The sequence below is a fragment of the Lissotriton helveticus genome, chromosome 5_1, assembly GCF_964261635.1.
Source record: "Lissotriton helveticus chromosome 5_1, aLisHel1.1, whole genome shotgun sequence".
Taxonomy (NCBI): domain Eukaryota; kingdom Metazoa; phylum Chordata; class Amphibia; order Caudata; family Salamandridae; genus Lissotriton; species Lissotriton helveticus.
In genome coordinates this window covers 1,188,025,150-1,188,045,848 of record NC_136065.1, presented here as the reverse complement: position 1 = coordinate 1,188,045,848, position 20,699 = coordinate 1,188,025,150, and the positions used below count along the sequence as shown (strand labels likewise).

General features: G+C 45.2%; 1 protein-coding gene across 1 annotated transcript in view; it reads right to left on the bottom strand.

Annotated features, from left to right (window-relative positions):
* Nucleotides 1-18,834, bottom strand: part of LOC144755207 (sulfotransferase 1 family member D1-like) — a 297,847-nt gene extending 279,013 nt beyond the window's left edge. Inside the window, exons 1-4 of the mRNA XM_078643898.1 lie at nt 18,779-18,834; nt 16,418-16,566; nt 16,005-16,130; nt 15,332-15,429 (exon numbers count right to left, since the gene is read on the bottom strand). Coding sequence (XP_078500024.1) covers nt 15,332-15,429; nt 16,005-16,130; nt 16,418-16,565 — 372 coding nt within the window. The 5' untranslated portion in view covers nt 16,566; nt 18,779-18,834. The remainder of the gene's footprint in view (nt 1-15,331; nt 15,430-16,004; nt 16,131-16,417; nt 16,567-18,778) is intronic.
* Nucleotides 18,835-20,699: the final 1,865 nt, after the last annotated feature.

Genomic DNA, 20,699 nt, shown 5'->3' with positions numbered 1-20,699 from the left:
CAAATTATTTTTTTGCAAAACAGGAGGGATAAAGGCAAACGGTCTGGGGTGACCCTTTAGAGAATACTGTGAGGCACTGTGAGGCGAGGACAGTTAGCAAAATTAAGTTAATTCAAACATGCATGCAGTGTGAGGCACAATCTTTAAGCAACATTAAGTTGATTTAAATACACCCACAATGCTAGGCACAAGTTGTGGGCAAACTGATGTTAATTTAGATAGACACGTCCGTTTTCTGCGCTTGCTCCACTGAGCTGCTGGATACACAAGCATTGGCAAACCCAATAGCTTTGACGTTTGCACTGTGTGCATATACCTTACAAATACCAAACCCATTAGCTTTGCTAATTTTTATTTGTTTTTTGCTTCAAGAGATAATGAACTTACTCTCGAGGAAAAGAACCTTCATGTTATTTTAGCCTTTTGTCTACTAATCTCTTTACCGGAGTTGATAGTGCAGTGTGCATTTCAGCCTCAGCTATACCGCAGGTGTGTCATATAAGGCAAAGTCCCCTGCAATTAGCGCTTAGAGGCGAGCTGATGGTCAGCAGACTCTGTGAGGTACCTTGACAGGTTAATGGACTCTCAGACCAGAGAGGCTCATGGCCCGCTGGGTTACTGATAGCATCAGTGCCAACATTTAGACACTTTGAGACAAAAATTGGGGAACTTTATTCAAGCTCATGATTTAGCTGTACTGACGTTTTTTTGTAAGCTGTATTTATACGAACCCTGTGCGGCCCAGATTCAGGATATCTGGTAACCTCCACCCTGCGGGGAAGGGTTGCTTGTGGTAAGGCTGGCAGCTCACTGCACAGAGAAAATCTCTTTAATCAAGGAGCACGTGGAGCAGAAGCCGGTATGGAGCCACCTGCTGAAACAAAGCTTGAGCTGCCACACCTGCAGCTCCTCCCCCCAAAAATGTTTTCGTATTTTATGTACTACAATCACTACAGCTACCTTAAACGTTTCATACTGATGCGTGGATTTCCTTTTCATGTTCATAAATAAAAAAATCCTTGTTTGCAAAATTACTAGACAAATCAGGTCTTCCAATTTCCATCAATAAGAAATTCCAGGCCCCTAGTCATTCTCCTTTAGTGGATGAGAGGGGCACGATCAGCTTGTACATAAATGCCATCTCATGGCATGTGACCAACCTCTACATATAGAAAATGATATGCGTGGCTTGGACGACAAAGGAGATGGTCGTCTAGGTCCGTTAGGCGATTTTAACCAGCCAAACACGAGGAGTCAACCCTGGAAAAGCAACCGACGAGCGATGAAGACGGGGGCTAAAAGGAGATAAGAACTAGAGGTCCTAAAAGGTGCTGGAAACAGTTTAAAACGAGCGCGGAGGCCACGGCAAAGAAGAGAGAAGAGAGGAGCAAGATGGCGATCGGACCAAGATAGAGGCGAGACGGGTCATGCGAGAGGCTACACCTAACGCCAGCGACAAACCAGACAGCCGCCGCAAACTCCAAGCAACAGAAGACTGGAAGGGGAGCTAGCGTAATCAGCGATAACGGAGAAATCGGAGAAAAGGAGCGGAAGTAAGGAAAGAGACGTCAAGAAGCGCGATAAGCGGAAATAAGGGAGGTCGGAACGAGCAGACCAACCAGATGGTTATACCTGGAAAAGTGCGCCCCGCACATGTACCGGGGGGGTTTGTCTAAAACAGATTTGGAAACTAAAACTGAAAGCACCGGCTGGAGGCAGCCATTACTGCAGGCGGAACCGAAAAGGGCGGAAGCGGAAGGGCGGAGCCTAAAGGAGCCTAAGGGGGAGGAAGCGGAACAGAGGGACGAGAGGGGCGAAAAAAAGAAAAAAAAAGCACCCCCCCATCCACGATCAGTGCTGGAAGCTACAAACTCCCCAGCCACGATCAGAGGAAGGAAATCGAAGGGCCAAGTAAGGCGTGGGGAAAGGGATCAACGCGACCGCACAGAAAGAATAAAGGAATTGCGCAACCCTTCCGCGGCAGGCACCAAGTGCGCAATAAAGGCACGAGCACAAGCGCAGCAGCCGATGCTAACACTAAGAGCAGAGGAGCCACTCAACACCGCTCAGCAAGTAAGGGGTGCAAAACGCCCGTAGCAGTGCAGGAAGCTACCAATTGCCAAAACGCTGCAGCTAGAGAACAGCAACGCACCAAAGAAGCAGGCTGGCAACTATTTTTGGGAGCTAAGCTGTCATACAGACAACAGGCAAACAGGCGGTCTCAGGCAGCTCAGATAAGCAACGGCACGCCTGCTGAGTAGAAGCAAAGGCGAACGAGACAGAGCACGCGCTGGAGGGAGCAAGGACAAAAACAAAGACCCGGTCAATCAAGGTACCAAGCCGTTTCCCTACAGTGGTGTAGTGCAAGCCATAGAACAGGCGCAAACCAGACGGCTAGCAACTAAAAGAGCAGTAGGCAGATCGCGGGGTCTGGGCAGATCACAGCCACAGAAGATGACTGACGGGAAAAGCACAAACGACCTGAAGAAACTAAGGAAGGACAATCTAGAGTCCCCGGCAAAGCTTAAAACGGAGACAGCAACACTAGAAACAGTGTTAAAAAGAATCAACGAAGTCAAGGATGTGGCAAGAGAGACAAAAAAGACAATAGATAACATGCAATTAGAACTGGCCGCAATCCGAGCTGACCAACACAGCACAAACACCAGACTAGAAACGGCAGAGAGTAGAATAAGTGAGGTTGAAGACGCAACAAGCAAGAACATCAAGATCACTGAGGAGCACGCAAAGATAGCCAAGACTTTACAAAAGCAGCTGGCGGAGCAGGACGACAGAGCCAGGAGGGGCAACATCAGAATCCTGGGGTTCCCAGAAGGTTTGGAGGACAAGGAGAAATCCTGCGCAGCAATGCTCGGAGACATAATCCCCAAACTCACTGGCCTGACCTTTGAGAGGCAGTTTGAAGTCAACAAAGCATACAGAGTGCCAGCGGGGAAACCGGCCACGGGGAAACCTCCGAGAGCGATAATCTGCTCCCCGCTAAGAGCAGACCACACTGACGCGATCTTCGCTTTTGCCAGGAAAAACCAGAAACTTACATGGGCGAGCAGCAAGATTGTGCTCACACAAGACTACTCGAAATCCACGGTAGAAGCAAGGAAAGGCTTCCTAGCCATGCGAGAAGCATTGCGGAAAAGAAACCTCAACTACTCTTTCACTGGTCCTGCCCGCTTTAAAGTCACGGACAACTGGAGATCAATTGTCTTCGAGGACCCAGAGGAACTCAGACGATACATGAGAGGACCACCGACCAAGGAGATGGATGTGAGAGGCCAAGGCCAGGGCCAAAGCGCCCCAAAAAGAAGTGCCTCACCAAGCAATGAGGGTAAATCAGACTGAAAAAAACACGATAGACGGAAAACAGACCCTAAGAATCTACCTCATAACCAAGAACTCTGATCCACCTCAAGACTCCCTGATTAAAAGCCAAGAGAAACAACACTAAACACAACAACACTAAACCTACACCTACCTCACAGCTCCAGCAAAGGAACACTGTAGAGCCAGCCTGAAGAGCAGGCACAGAACTAAGGAAAGTGGGACGAACCATCAATGGATAATGTAGAAATACATCACCAACTACCTCAGGAACCCCAAGACCCACATCCTAACAACCGATGCCAACCACAAGAATTTGCACAAGCCTAATGAGACTAAGGGGCTCAGAGACTAAAGAACAAGCGAACGCTGATCAATGAAGCAATAAGGAATCAGCAATCTACCTCAGGGAAGATGCGGAGCAAAGGAACTTTGTTGTCGCACACCCACTATGCAAGTAAGGGGGGGAGGGGGGAGGAGGGGGAGGGGGGCATGGAGGGAGGAGGGGGGTGCGAGGAGAACACACATGGGCTGATACTACTCTTTTCTCTTTTCCTATCTTACCACATCTATCACCTATCCCTAGAGAGCGCACAATGGAAGACTAAACACAGTACCAAAACAGGTAGACGATCGGAAGCTAACCAGACTAATAGCCAGCCTAGACAAAACGAAAGATGACACACAACTCAGACCACAATCTCACGACCGACATCAAGATAGTGTCGATGAACGTTAAGGGCCTTAACCACCCAGTAAAGAGAAGGAAGGTCCTGGACCACCTGGCCAAGCTCAAGAGCGACATCTACGTCCTGCAGGAGACAAGACTAGAGGAGGGGGACATAGACCGCCTAAAGGCCAGCTGGATAGGTCAGGTAATAGGGTCTCCTGCAAAGAACAAAAAAAACGGGGTGATAACAATACTCAGCAAAAGGTCGAAACTTACACTAGCTAAGTCAAAAGGGGACACAGAGGGGAGATTACTAGTCACCAGCCTGCTCAGAGGGGAGGAACCCATACACGTGGCAAACATCTACGGCCCCAACACCGAGGATAAGGCATTCTGGGAACAGACTAGCAGGGAGTTGGAGACACTGCCACTAGGAGAGCTGCTAATAGTAGCTGGAGACATGAACGAGGTCCTAGACCCAGCCATAGACAGACACCCACAAAGACACAACCAGAACACACAGAAAGGCAACACACTGCGGAACCTATGCACAAAACTAAGGCTCGGGGACCCATGGAGACTGCAAAACCCAGACCAGAGAGAGTACACCTTCTACTCAACTCCACACAACTCCTACAGTAGAATTGATTACATCCTCATATCAGACACGCACACGCACCTCATAGACCATACGGAGATAGGCCCAAGGACCATCTCATTCCCACATCTGCCTAACAATGACAGGCAAACACAACGAACGCCCAACACGAAGATGGAGATTTGATGATGACTTACTCAAATATACGAACAACAGTACTGAAATAGAACTAGCCATAAAGGAATACCTCTCAAACAACGACAGACCAGACATAGATAGGGAGACCCTGTGGGATGCGCTAAAAGCCACGGTGCGGGGTACGATAATAAGCATCAAAGGAAGGCAAAACAGGGAAAGAGGCAGGAAGATAACTGACTTGGAGAGAGAAATCAAGACACTAGAATCAGGACACATAGCTAATCTAGAGGACAGGAACACCCTTACAACCCTAACAAAGAAAAAATACGAACTGAACAAGATCCTTAGCGAGAGGGCAGGGACCTGGGTCAACAAATACAAAGCAATAAACTTATGCTCAGCCAATAGAGCAGGGAAGGCTCTGGCGTCATACCTCAAAGGTACACAGAGACAACACACAATAGCAGCTGTCAGAGACAGGGCAAACAAATCACATACGACGAACAAAGGGATACTTGACACCTTCAAAGACTTCTACGCGCAGCTGTACAAGGAAGACGAAACACTAAGTGTAGATGGGGGAAAAGACCTGCTAGAACGCATCACGACACCAGAACTGACGGAAACCCAAAGAGAGAGGCTAGACACCGAAATAACAAGTGAGGAGATAGAAAGAGCGGCCAAAAGCTTAAAGGATAACAAGGCTCCAGGTCCAGACGGGTTCACAGCCAAGTTCTACAAACACTTTATCGCCACACTCAGGCCAACGATGACATCGGTATTCACAAGCTGTGTACGCAAGGGGCGTATGACTCAATCGATGGCAGAGGCCAACATCATCGTAATCCCTAAGGAAGGCAAAGACACGCAACACCCCAAAAATTACAGACCAATCTCAATCATAAATGTGGACTGTAAGATATACGCCAAGATCCTAGCAACCAGACTCAACTCGTACCTACCCTCCCTCATACACTGCGCTCAAGTGGGATACCTGAAGAACAGGATGTCGCACGATAACACAAGACTACTCTGCCACATAATTAACCACGCGGCCAAAAGCAACAATGCGGCGGTCATGATCGCCCTTGATGCAGAAAAGGCCTTTGACAGGGTATCATGGCCGTACCTAGATCAATGCATGCAAAAATTCGGCTTAGGCCACAACTTTAGGAAGATGGTAATGGCCCTATATAACGAGCCCAAAGCACGCATAGCAGTGAACGGAGGCACGTCAGAGCTACTAGATCTTAAACGAGGAACCAGGCAGGGATGCCCGCTATCACCAGCCCTCTTCCTACTGGCCATAGAGCCCCTTCTAAGCATGATACGAGCAAACCCAGATATAAAAGGGATACCCATAGAGGGAGAGACCTTCAAGTTAGCAGCATACGCTGACGACGTCCTCATTGTAACAGAAGACCCAGAAAGATCCATTACAGCCCTAATGGACACCATAGATCAATACGCCCAGGTATCAGGATATAAATTGAACAGAGAAAAATCGGAGTGCAAACCACTAAATATCCACACCAACAAGACGATGCTGGGGTCCTCTGGACTGACCTGGCAAAGGAAAGCCATCAAATACCTGGGCATCCTTTTCGAGAGAGACCTGCACACCACATTAGACCAGAACGAACAAGCTATCCTAAACAAAATTAAGGAGAAGCTCGAGGGATGGTCTCCAAAATTCACTACATGGTGGGGGAGGATAGAAACCATCAAAATGATGGTCACCCCAATGGTTAACTACTTGCTCAACATGCTACCACTAACCAATACAGCAGACTTCCTCAAAAAGCTAGACAAGCTAATGAACACATTCCTCTGGGGAGGGAAGAAACCCAGCATTAGCCTTCAAAAGCTCAGACTGCCCAAGACACTAGGAGGCCTTAACTTGACAAATTTCCAACTATTCCAAACAGCCTGCATAGCAAATCAAGGCCTGTACTGGCTAACTCCGAAGAGGGACTACACCCCGGCCTGGCTCTCTCTGGAAAGGAGAATGTTAGGCGGGATGGAACCCGTGGCCCTGCTCACGGCAACGAAACACCCCGCAATAAAAGAAAACCCAATACTAAAGAACACAAGACTAGCCCTACTAAGAATAGATAAGCTACTAGACACCAGCATCAAACAAACACAGCTAGAATCCATTTGGCACAACCCTAAAATAAAATACAGGAACAACACACTAGACATGCACACATGGTACAGACACGGTATAACCACAGTAAGCCAGCTACAGCATAAGGGAACTCAAGCCACTTTCGACACACTCAAGGAACAACATAAGTTAGACAGCGCGGAGCTTTACAACTTCCTAAAGATAAGAGTTGCAATCACGAAAGCAAACATAAACAAGCTCACACCCTCAATACTACAATACGCCATGAGCCTAAACACAATAGGACACCAAGTAGCACATATGTACAAAGCCCTGTGCCCCAAGACCTCTAAACTTAACAACAGAATCACAGCCCATTGGGGAACAGTGGCAGGGAGGGAACTTACTGACAAGGAGAGCGCCGACCTCTCGTCCTCCACATCAAGAAGGAAGGTGACAACAACACTAGATCAGACAAAATTCTGGCTGATACTCAGGGCCTACTGGACCCCAGCCAGATTAGCATCCAGGGGTATTAGAGAAAACGATTCCTGCTGGAACTGCAACAATCAGAAAGGAGACCTGGCACACCTCCTCTTCCACTGCACCAAGGTCAGGAAATTATGGGACTCGGTAAACACACTAATAAACGAAGTCACAGGGGCCACCCTAGCACTTGACTTCCACCATCTAGCACTGGGGTACACCGATCCTTCCATAAGATCCGAAACAGATAGAGACCTGATTGACCTCCTGCTCACAGCCGCGGTCAAGACGGTATTGACCAACTGGAAAGACACAGCGAAAGCCACCTTCAAAGCCTGGTTTAACTGGGTCATTTTCCTGCGGGGGGCTGACAACATAACAACCAACAGCCTCGCTGGACAACTACCTGTCCTCACACAAGCCACCCTGAACGCTAGAGAGACAACCGGGAAATAAGCCCCAAGCAAGATGAGAGACCACTGAATAGACTACTAAGATCGCCTACTTTGTTAACTAGCTGAGCCTCTCTACTCTCCTTACTCTCTTTCTCTATACCTCTCTCTCCACGCCACCAGGGGAACGAAAAGACATTTGGACAATCAGCAAGGGGGAAGGGGGAACGCCAAAGAAACGGAAGAAGAAGCAAGAAGAAAAGGGACAAACGGCTGCAAATGATTACTTAACCCCCCCCCCCCCCCCCGGGGTCCTTTTCCCTTGTCTTCAGTTATCTCCCATGTATATCCTGTATATCCTCTGCACCATGTAAATATAATTTTCAATAAAAATTTAATGAAATAAAAAAAAAAAGAAAATGATATGCCGAATACTTTGTTCAAATCAAATCAAAATATCTTTATTCGGGTTCCATATGTGAAAACCATAAAAGTACATAAAAACGCAATAAATATTAAAAATCATTATTCATTCATTGTAAAGGAATTATTAAAACTGTTACACTTCATTACAGGTTCGTACGGTGCCTAATGCATAATTTTAGATATTGTGCTACAGATTTTGTCATCAAAGAATTATCCAAAAATTGCAGTGCTAGGTACGCAGGGCGACATCTACGGATATTCATGACTTTTAGTAGTGGTAATATCCACCTCCTGCGTAGTTGCGTATAGAATTTACAAAAGAATATGACATGAATTGTCGACTGTGGGGACATAGAGTCACATGGACACACTTCGGTCTTGTGAGACCATACATTCTGGATGGGAAATAAAACCAAAAAATGATATATATTAAACCTGAAGCGAGTAAGAAGTAGCTTTTCATATTGCGACAAATCATACTGTAAATAAGGTTGGATAGTTGGAGCCGACTGAATCATTAAGCATTGTTGTACTGAGGGTTTACCTATTTCACACAACATTCGGAGTTCAGACAAATGTGACAGACAAAGTGTTTTTAAGTCTTTTTTTGAAATGTCTGTTACAGATGGTGGGTCTTCAAAGAAGCTCGGACGGCCAATGTCGGTGAGAAAAGATTTTACATATGCCAGCCATTTTATCTTTTTCATATGGTCTAGTTTCGTGCAGTCCTCTATTATTGTTCTTGTGAGGTGGCATTCTTCCGTGGCCCATATTCTACGCCACAGCATGATAGGCTGGATCTTAATGATGTCCGATATATAGTGTACTCCGAGTTCAAGGTGACAACCATAAGTGGTGGTGCTGTTAGGAACAGCCAATAAAAACTTTAGGAAGGAGTTTTCCACTTTTTGGAGTTGCTCTACATTCGTTGTACCCCAGACTCCTGCACCAAAGGTGGCTGTGCTGATGGATTTTGCATTATATATCTTAATCATTTCGTTAGGTGGTCTTTTTCCCAAACGAAGTGAAAATGCTTTTAAAGCGCCGACTGTTCTTATGAGGGCTAGCTTTCTGGAATTAATTGCCTCTCTCCAGTTTAATGCCTCATCAATAGTTATACCAAGATAAGGATAGGTGTTAGCTCTTTCAAGTGGCAAGTTGTCCACGAAGATCTTTTTCTCTTTGTTCCCTCTGTTGCCGACGTGCATTACATAAGTTTTCCTTATGTTCACTTTTAAATCGAGACTGGTCATAAAGGTACAATAATTGTTTAGAGCCCTCTGAAGCTGGACTGGTGTTCTTGCCAGGATTACCGCGTCGTCGGCGTATAGTAACGCTGGGATCTGTCGGCGACCGGCTTCCGGCAAATCTTTAACGCCCTTTAGCAGTGCAGTCTCTAAGCCGTTCGTATAGAGTGTGAATAGGAAAGGGGCCAACACACACCCTTGTCTGACCCCTTTCTGAATTGGGAAGCTGTTAGTTAGTTGTCCTGTTACTCCGTATCTGACCTTTCCCGTTGCGTCAGAGTATAGCTCACGGAGGATATCTACTATAGGTGGTTCTCTCCCCATTTGTAGCATTATTGTCCAGAGCTTCGAATGACCCACGCAGTCGAAGGCTGCTGTAAGATCGACATACACCATGTGTAGGCAAGATTTCTTTGCTGTTACATATTTTCCTACAAGTAATGTTAAATTTAGAACTTGATCGACGGTGCTTAGCCCGGCCCTGAAGCCGTATTGGAGGTCTGAGAGTACCCATTGCTCTTTTGACCATTCCTGAAGTCGATTTAAAAGTATACGCCCTAGCATCTTTCCAGTTGAATCCAAGAGGGATATGGGGCGGTAGCAGGTTGGACTGTCTCTGTTGCCCTTTTTAAAAATGGGGACCAGGATCGAGGTTGACCAAGAGTCAGGAAGGCCAGTATCTTTTGCTGCGTTTAACACTTTAGTCAGAAGTGGAGCCCATAATTCAGGTTGGATTTTGTAGAGGTCCATAGGGATAGAGTCTGGGCCCGTGCTTTGCCATTTTTTGCAGATTTTATAGCATTAGTTGTTTCTTTGAGTGTGAATTGTATCTCTATCGGGTATTGCACCAGCGGGAGAGGATCTTGAGATGTTAAGTCTTCTGACCTTACCTCTCCAAAAACCCCTGAAAAGTGCTGTACCCAATCTTCTGCAGTTATGGCTACATCCAAAGAGGGGCCAGCATTATTATCAGTCAAAAATGGAGTTTTAACTGTTTCCCAAAAGGCTGTGCTGTCTTTTAGGGCACTGCTTTTCAGGAGTTGTTTCCAAAGCTCTATTTGTAAGTCCTTTTTCCTTTGTTTAGTTGCCTGTACATAAATTTTCCTTAGTTCGGTTACCTCTGCTTTGTTTCTTGGTTGTTTTGTCAAGGCTTTCTTTAAATTTGAATATGCTTTTGTGCAATTTGTATTAAACCAGCCATTTTTCAAAGTATTACTTTTTTTGATGGGTCCGGTTAATTCTTGACTTATTGTGTTTGCTATTGCATAGTAGCTGCTCATGATCTCTGCTGAGTTTGAAGAAGGGTCTAGACATTTGTAAATTTCATTCTTACACGTTTTGATTATTTTCACATTAATAAGTTCTTGGTCTAGATTACCCCATTTAAGGGTATACCCATTTTTTCTGTTCAGTGTTAGTACTTCTTGGTGTAGCAAACCAGGCATAGTCTTTTCTGAGTTCTTTTGAGAATCTAGTTCTTGAAATGTTAATCTGAGTGGAAAATGGTCGCTGAGTGCATTACTCTCCGCTTCGAATGATTTTATGCACTTGGCTTTACTGCTAGATATCAGGATGTAGTCAATTACCGATTCACAACCTCTGCCATGAAAGGTAGGAGAAAACTGCGTGATAGGCGTTTTTAACATATTTGCAAACCCTATGTCTAGTTCAGCCATAATGGCCTGCATGTTGCTACCTTCAGGGGTGTGAGAAAAATGAGGTATCGGATTTTCATATTCGTCTGTAATCCCGCAGATAGGGGCGTCGCTATTTTTGCATAAATGAAGATTGAAATCGCCTTCCCAGATTATTGTGGGTGGAATTCTTGCATATTTTCTCTTTAACTCATTAATCTCCTCTAAAATTTCATTTAAGGCTTTGGATAGCTCGTTTGTGGTCATGTTGTTGTAGAAGTTTATAAGGATATAAACCTCTTGATTAGTTCCTTTGATGACAATAAGCTGGTAATTCTGATGGAGTGGGACAGGAGTTACTTCAAGACATGGCCAAAGATTGGAGATATATATAGTTAGACCTCCTTTACTTCTCCCTGATACTGATTTTGTTGCCTGGGAGAAGTATGTTCTATATCCCACAAGATGGATAGAATTATTTAGCCATGTCTCTTGTAGACAGACTATGTCACTTAAGTGGACCAAGTCTAAAAAGCTGCTTTCCATATATTTTGTTGCTAGTCCCGCCACGTTCCAGGATAACACGTTCCTGTCAAGGTATTTACTAAAATTGACGGGTGACCTTGGGAAGGTTTGTAGCGTGGTTATTGATCTATTGCTGGCATTAGTTATACACTGAGGTACTTCTGCCTGTTTTACCGTGGGTTGGGATGTTGTCATTACTTTTAGTACCGGATGTTTCGCTTTTGGGGTGCCTTGGATTTTGTTTGAGATCGTGGTCACAAGGTGTTTAGCTGATCTTTCAAAGCGGGCTCTAATATAGTGCGGGTTGGTCATAATGCAGGGCTCTGATGATGGTCAGTCGACCATACTCAGGCAGCTATAACTATTTGACGTTGGTATTCCAGCCCATGTATCTCTATGAGGTGGTTGTCGTGGCCTCCTACCATAGTTGTTCCAATCACCCCGGTCGTTGTAGTCATGACCCCAATCTCCCTGGTGCCAGCTCGAGTGATTGTTTCCTTGGTCCCAATCTCCCTGATTCCAAAGTCTCTGATTGTTTCCTTGGCCCCAGTGTCCCTGGTTCCAGTTTCTCTGTTCGTGATTATGGTCGTTCCAGGACCATTCTGGGGGGCAGTTGAAGTCATGAGAGCGGGGATTTTGTTGGGGGTAAAAGAAAGATAGACGTTTAACCTTTATTCCTCCTGTATTACCTGATGAATCCCAAGAGCATATGTATTCCACAGCACGGGGGTTTTCGAAATTAACAATTATACAGTCTCCAGATATTGTTTTTAGTTGATGACCTATCCATGAATCCCTTTTCACTGTTGAGATTCTGGTGTTATTATTTGGATGGTTAGGTCTGTTGTTATTTAACCAGTATCGAGTTTTGTTTAATAATGACCAAGTTGGTTCTTCTGTGTCATTACTCAATTCTGGAACACCTGTTAAAACGACGACAAAAGGTGCTGCTTCCGGTGGAAGATTTACCAATTTTGACCGTTTTTTGTTTGACCGTTCTGATTTGTTAAATTGTCTCTGTGACTGATCATAGCCAAAGGTGTTTGTTGTGGGAACTGTAGAAGGGGTTTTTGCTGGGGGAGCTTTTTTGTCCGTGCCATCTTCACTAGGGAGTTTTCCTGGTGTTTTGTTTTGTGTGCCTAGAACTGTTCTGGAAGTTTCTTGAGGAGTCTTGTTCTTTGGCGAAGATTTCTGATTATTAGTAGTTTTGTTTGTTATCTCTACTGGTTTTGCCTTTGTATTATTTGTAGTGGTCATGCTACTAACTGGTTGTTTTGGTTTATCTGTAGGTTTTGTGATACTTGATGAGACCTTAAGTCCAGGCAGATTTAGATGATGTTTGTTTATCGGATTAGAGGTTGTTTTTGAGTTTGTAACCAATATTGCTAATTGCTTTTCTATAATTTGGATGCTTTTTTGAAGCGGTTGGAGCTGATGCTTGACTATTTCGGCTATTTCTTTTAGTAGAGAGGCTGTGTTTTGGTGTTAATTACATTTTTTGTTGTGGTACAAGCCGCCGGCATTTTGTAAGTTTGCTTGGAATTTGAACTATCGTTGTGATCTGCTACTAACAATACATCGGAATTGGTATTACTATTTGATTCCACAAAGGCAACAGTTTTGTCATTGTGTGAATGTAAAGCGTTGTTTGAGTCACACATTTTAATAGGTGAATCTGAGTTTGAATTTTCTGTAGCCTTATTTGTTGTTTTTTTTTGGAGTTTTTCTTTGTGATGTTGCACTTTCGAAATTGCTCCTTCCCTAGTCCCTCTTGATTCACATTCTGTGAGTTCGATAGATTTTCGGTGCGGGCTAGCAAAAATGTCAGGGGTCTGTTCGAGGCCTTGACTCAGTTGTGAGTCTGAAAGTTGTAATGATATGGAAAGATCAACGGTGTTTGGGATCACGTGGATATCCGCATTTGTTTCCAGATTTAAAGATTTTTGCAATGGAGCATTTGGAGTTTGTGCTTGTGCTATCATTCCCATTGACGAGCGTCTGGCTTGATCTAATTCATAGGACACTCGTCGGTCGATCAACATTACCGTTTGGTCGATGGTTTGATTCACTTTAGTGATGAAAAGATCGATAGGGCCCACAGTAGATGTCATGTTTTTCAAGGTTTTGCTCCTAGAGCCTCTAGTGGACATTTATATACTGTTAGACAAGGGAAGCAGTAGAGAAAATGTAATTTCAGATCAACACATAGATGACTTAGTGGGCACAAAGTTACTTACTGATCCGGGTCTTGTTTTATGGGAGATCTTAGGGGGGTGGGCCCAGCCCAGTCTCCTCCGGTCTGTGACGGGCTAGGACGGGCCCACCCTTGGCCCAGGCTTCGCCCAGCGTCCCGCTCGCGTCCCGCGAGACGGGTTTATTGGTGATTTAAAGCGCCGCCTGGCGCACGATGACGTTGCTGCAACCTCGCAAGGGCTTCTGGGTCTTGTAGTAAGCCCCTCGCCAGTCTCCTACTGGCGCCCCCGCTCTTGGTGGAATTACGAGCGGCCGGGCAGCTGGAGACTGGCGGGCGGGTGCTGGCGTTGTCAAAGGTACAGTTAGCGGGGTTCCTGGTCACAGGGATAGCGGGAGGGCAGCTACAGCAACAGAGCAGTTCCACACAGGATTTCCCAACGGCTGGGTTCAATGCCGAGGAGACTGTAGCGGGGTTCAGTGGTTCAGTGGATCAGTAGATCGGTGGTTCCCAGCGCTTTCACAGCGCTTTTCTCTGCGTTCGTGCACCAAAACGTGCTGTCCAGTCAAGCCTGCTCCTAGCTCCTTGGGCCTTGTCTGATTGCCTGTTCAAGCCCCCTTGCAAACTCTGTGCCTGTCCCTCAAAGGTGAATCTGGGTGTGGGGGGGGTCAGGATTCGAGATTCCGTGGTTAATTCCGCTCCTTCACCTCCTTCTACTCCTCCCTCGCTGCCTCTTCCGGTTTTGCTTCCGTTGCGCCGCTAATGGTGGTGCAGTTCTACACTGCGCTCACACCCTCAGCCCCTCGCTCCGACCATCCAGCCCGTACACGGACCAGAGTCCTCACCTGTAAGCAACGGGCTCAGCCCGACCGTGTCACGGAACCACAGCGACGCTGCAAGAACCGGCAGGCAGGCAGGCGAGCAGGTAAGGCAAAGACCGGGCGGGGGAAGGGCGGGGCAGGGGCAGGCAGGCGGGGACCCCCTCACAGCAGTGGCAGCAGCGGCGGCGGTAACAGAGGTCCGTTCGCCCCGTTTGGTCTGGCGTTCTGGGTGGATTTTGCTTCCTGAACTAGAATACTTTGTTTATTTCTTACAAATATTAGTCGCCACAGGGCACTTGCACTTTGCCCATTTACGAATGAGAAGGAAAATAATTAATTCAGTCACCCATGAAAAGGCCATTAATTTTGCCCATTATCTAGGAGATAAAATATCCAGGACCGTTCATTATGCCCAATAATTTGCACCTAAGGCTACAAGACCGCAACTCAGTCTGCCCATATTTTTATTTTACAATAGCCAGTCTGCACAGTTTTGTACCGATAGGAACACTAGACATATCACACACGCCTATTTTACTACATATAAATATCACCTAGGTCCATCTAACAAGGCCATGCCCATCTCGAACACACTAAATGCCCCCTTGTTTTCCCACTTTATTGCTGCTCTTTTACTGTAGGTGATGCTAATAGCTAAGCTGCTGCCCACCCATGTTACTCTCTTGACCAGCAGTGACCCCATCTTGTTGTCTGTTACTCCATCACTCTACTGTTGACCCCTGGCATGGGTTACCTTGCTCTTTTTCTCCCAGAAGGACTTGGGCAGGAGCTGGGCAGGAAGGTGAGTCTTCCCCAGGCGTGGGGGTTTCATAACATTAAATTGCTGCACCCCTAAAATAAAAATGTAGTCACGTAAGAAAACATCAGTGCTGAAATTCTTAAATTAAACCAGTATCATGGATTCACTGGCAATGTCGCTAATCCTGTCATTAACCCCCACGTCATTCAAAGTTTTTTTTAAGAGTCTGGAAATGCGAAGGCAAGGATGGTATCCCATTGTTGTACCGAGTTTAATTTTATTTAGGCCTGCCATTGTCAGTCATGTGTGTATGCACTCCTAACTGCAAATGCACACTGACCATCTGATGCTCCACAGTTTATCTCCGCCCCAAACCCAGCTTCGGTATGCCCGTTTTAAGAGCTGTGGAGAAGTCACATCCAGATGCTCACGTAAACCCCTGGCTAACAGCTTGAATAAGCGAGGCCTGCCATATAGAAATAGATGATGGGGTATAATAAATTGCAAAACACTGTCAATCGGTGCAACCCACTTCCCTTTAAGTAATGTAAACCCAGTGCTTCTGCACAGCTTGTTATCTGGAACACTTCCACACCTCATTTATTGCCCTCTCGAGATCCCCCGCCATCTTCATTCCGCCAGCTGATCTATACGCGTGCAATCTCACCTGTTGGGCGTCCCGGAAAGGTAGATTCAATATGGGCAAAACGGACATGGATAGGGTGGCGTTTGCATTTTTCAGTATCGCCGTTGTTGTATATCATGTCCACAATTTCACTGATCCAGGTAGTCCCTTAGGAATAAAAAAATACCTTCATCAGGACTCACTTCTACTGGGTTGTGTGTCAGATCAGTAAGGGCTAGGAATGGCCCATCCCATGGGATAGCTAACCGGTACCTTTAGTGCTTTTGGAATTTATCTGGTGTGTCCTGCTTTGGGAGCTACAATGTTTCTTGACTCACTGCGGCAATTAGTGCATAACTGTGTGAACTTTAAAGGCACAAGTAAATCTTGCATGCTATGATATAGGAGATCAATGCTGCCCTCCTCTCAGGTTTTGTGACCCAAGAGAGACTCACCTGCTTTGCCGTAGGTGGCGATGATCAGGTCATCAGGCCTGGCTTGGGTTGCTTCTATCTCGGGCCAGTTGTCTGCTACAAATTTAACCATAGGCACCCCCTGCACTAGCACCGGCTTCAGGCGCAATAGGTGGGCGGTGCTCTCCATACTGCAAATCAAGATGCAAACACTTGTCAACCAAGAACACAAAATGAACATTGAAGAAACAATGTCAATAGTCCATTCCATCACCTCATAGGTCAAAAACCTAGAAAAAGCAAATACTGAGATTACCTTGAAAGGTGCCATCAGTGGAACTGAGTGGCACCTGGTGACATTTGAAAGTGTTGGGGCTTAAAATTATTGTCGTACTCTACTGCGGCAAGAAAGCATAGCGAGCACCCCGAACAGCCCTCGGGAGTTCGGCGTGGTACCCCCACGAGAAAGTTTTGAAAAAAGAGTGGACAAATGGTGCATTTTCAAGCAAATTTGAGAAAGCAGGAAGGTTAATAAAGCGATAAAAAAAAAGTGATGAGAGACAATACACTCTTCTGTATTGCCTCTCATCACTTTGTTTTGATTGCATTATATTTATGACCATGTGGCAGCTGGTCATTCGAGGTGGGCAATACGATCTTGGATATGTATTAGTGACTAGTCTAGGTGGTGCAGTGTGTATCAGCCTTGCTGCCTCTATTTGCTTTGAAAAAAATGTTTAATAAAGCAATACGATAGAATTATTAATCATTTAAGAAATTGCCAATTTTTATGGGCTATAGTAGAAGATCTTTGCGTATGCTGATGTTATCATTTGCCCATTTTAACTTTTGAACACACTGATACACTTGTAATGGACTTAACTATACAATAAATAATACATTCATTGACTGTGCAGTGCTGCACATCAATATGATGACACTATTTCCTTAAATTAATTTTCCGTTTTCCTGCAGGAAAAGCCATTAACAAAAAAAGTGGAGAAAATATGAATGCATTTCAAGTAGTAGTACTCTGTGTAAAAAATGCCTGCATGTAACAGCAAAGGCTTTCCATGTTATCGTTTCTACTGGTGGAGTTGCCACACACTGAAAAAACACACTGCCTCATGCAGTCACTGCACCCTAATAAACTTTACCTCTACCGACCTCCCACTAAACTTGGGCATTGCTGCCGCATTCACCAGTCAGCACACGCTGACCACTCGCATACCAGCCCTCCTCTGGCCACACACCCACTGAAGACGCTGCAGGTGAGGGAGAACATGTCAGTGTACTCACCACCGTGTTATGCAAAAAAGCGCTGCTAAGCGTGAATATTCCGATTTATTTAGGGGAGTTTTTGCCAGGGGTGCAATCAGACTTAAATCAATAACCACCAGCGGTGACACACACAAACAGCGTGTTCCTGCCATGGTATATACATTGTACAGCATAGTCATACAAGGCACGTGTGAACATTGTAAACCGAAATCCCGCTCTGACTAACTGCCAAAAATCACTTGGTTTCCCCTGCCTGGCTTTACTTAACTGCCAAACCAGACTGACACTCGCCTAGGTCCCTCCCTTGTAACAAGCAATGCTTACACCGACCTGGGCACTGACATTTCATATACCGAGGGCTCTCAAAGGGAACTGAGCCATTGGTGATAAATGTACGACCTCGTCATGTGAGTCAGGGCACTTTCGTGTTAGGCCATGTGTAAAACGAAGGCCTAGTTAGCGTGACACGCACGTTCTACATCCCACCTCGCTTCAGGTTTCCAGATTCTGCTCAGATGGGTACGGTACATTAAACACGAATGGAAAATATTAAAGGGGCAGCGACGTCTTGCTCTCTCAAGGTGTTAGGGCATCGGACTTTAAGGACACCGAAAGAAAGGTTCGAAGCTCGACTCCAGGAGCCCCCCACATGATTAATAACACGATGTTCCTAAAAGCACAAACCTGGACCCCAAATGGGGGTGAAAGTGCCGCACAAAGATTTAATGACCCCTAAAACATGTCAACAAACTTTTAAACAGCAATACGAACGTTGATAATACAGCAGGTGTGTTGTCTTTTTGCACAAAAAGAGCTGGGTAAGAGAGGGTGACAGCACTTTTCCAGCGTGCGCTGCCATTCAATTCCCAGGACATATGCACTGGAACCACCAAGAGGTCCACACAGCCTGACAGCAGTAGCCACCACAAAAGATGGACAAGTCAGATGAGGAAAGAAAAGAATGCAAACTGTCTCGAGGTGATTACTTCAGCAAGAGGCAACTATGGCACAGAGAAAAAAACAACACCTACCTCTTAAGTCTGTGCTTCACCACAGATTGCCCTCCAAGTGTTCTGCCAAAGACTTTGTTGGTGGTCAGCCACCGAACAATAAGCTACTTACCCCTTCACAACGATAGAGTCTGAATCACTCGAGCCAGAACGAATGGTGTCTGTACCTTCTTCAGGCTTGTTGGAGAAGAGGAATTTGGCTGCGATCCCTTCTTGCACCTGTTCAGCTGTAATAGAGAACAAAGGTCAGCTATATCAGCAAGCAATGCCCAACACCAGCAGACCAATCCCACCCAGAAAAAAATCCTTTATAGCAGCAGCGCAGCCAGAACATTCTTTTAAAATAAATCTTTTACATTGTAAGCATGCAAGGTCACAAGACAAATTCTCCTGCCCCTGTTTTGTATGTGTCATACAGAAACAGTATCACATTGCAGGGATGAGGTGAGAAGTAACACATACAGAAATACATAAATGAACGCAGTCAACGCTTTCACAAACGCCATGTGTTTTTCAAGAAGTGAAAACGAATCTGAGGGGAGACAAATCCACTCCTGAGGGGGCAAGGGGGGGGGGGATGGCACTGCAGAACAAAACTTGCAGCTAAAACCTAACAAAACAACTTCATCTGGGGACTACTCGGAGGAGTTCTGTGCACCAATGGTCAGATTGGCACTTTTGTGCTTTTTGCCTCTAATGAATTTTAGAGGATATTTGTAAGCATGTGCACATTCCACGTGTTATGGCCTTATATTTCATGTGCACTTGGGTAAACGTCTGTGGGGAGAGGAGGTTTAAATGCATAAACGACGACCATCTGCTCCTATGCTTAAGTTTCTTTTTTTTTAAGTTTAATCAGCTTTATTAAAGTAAAAAATACATGATAATAAATAGATCTAATAAGAAGAATATAAGACTAATAAAATATTCATATTTACAAACATGAAATACATAAAAGCTGTTTATACTTTTATATAATCTAAAGGAAATAGGGAAAGGTACAAAAAGGAGGGAATGGAGCAATATACAATGGAAGATTGAAAAGTATCATGTATTGAAATATGAAAAAAAACAATAAATAGAAAAAATACAACTAGTAATATAATACAAATTTGGTATATTGAAAAAAACAGAAAATTACAATTTACGGAGGTTTAAAATTTTCAGAACGAGTAAGAGTTGCATGTGTATTAGCAAAAAACTCAAATAGTTAGTTAGTGACTTCCAATATAAGTCCCTATTAACATGCGGTCTACACAAAAAAGAAAAAGAAACGTCTAACCTATGATAATGACAAACATTATTCCACCATGCTATGCTCTATTTTCTAACAGACATTCTAGATTTAATTTGAAGATATGAATCAGGCAACAAGTTAAGGTGGTACAGGGTATGGATGCGAGCATAACTTGAGCAGGGGTTTCCAGGGCTCTCCCCTAAACATATGAAAAATGAAATACCGGTATTTGTAAAGTGCACAGGTACCTCCAAAGGGTTGTCCCGGCGCTGGGGGCCGTCGCGCTGATCAAGCAAGCTATTGCCCAGAATCACATGCTGCTGGGCTAAGCTGCCGCCGGAGGTCAAACTGTGAACCCTGTGTTCCGGAGTCAGGCACCCTGGCCGCTGCGCCTATTGGAGAGAGCCACGATTCATTGAAGTGTGTGCAGTCCTTATTGTCCTGTATTCATTGCCCAGACATTCATACATTTTGCTTGAAAGGAACACTGCTTTATTTAAAAAATAAATTGGACTACTACCCAGTCAAAACAGTAGTGTCACCAGTACTACTCAAGCCCTCTCTAGGTCCTGCCACACCATGTTGCATAAATAGCAGCTGGCTCCTCTGCAAAAGGCTGATTTGAGCCATGGTAGGCCAACATAGCACAATATTTCCAGTGCACCTCCCACTCACTGTTCAGCATTATGGGACGGGCTGTCTTCTGGAGAAAAGGCCTATCCAGGGTTACAAGTAGGAGTTGTCAAGTTGACTCATGCAGGTCAGACAAGTTTTCGATCCAGCCATGTGTTTTTAT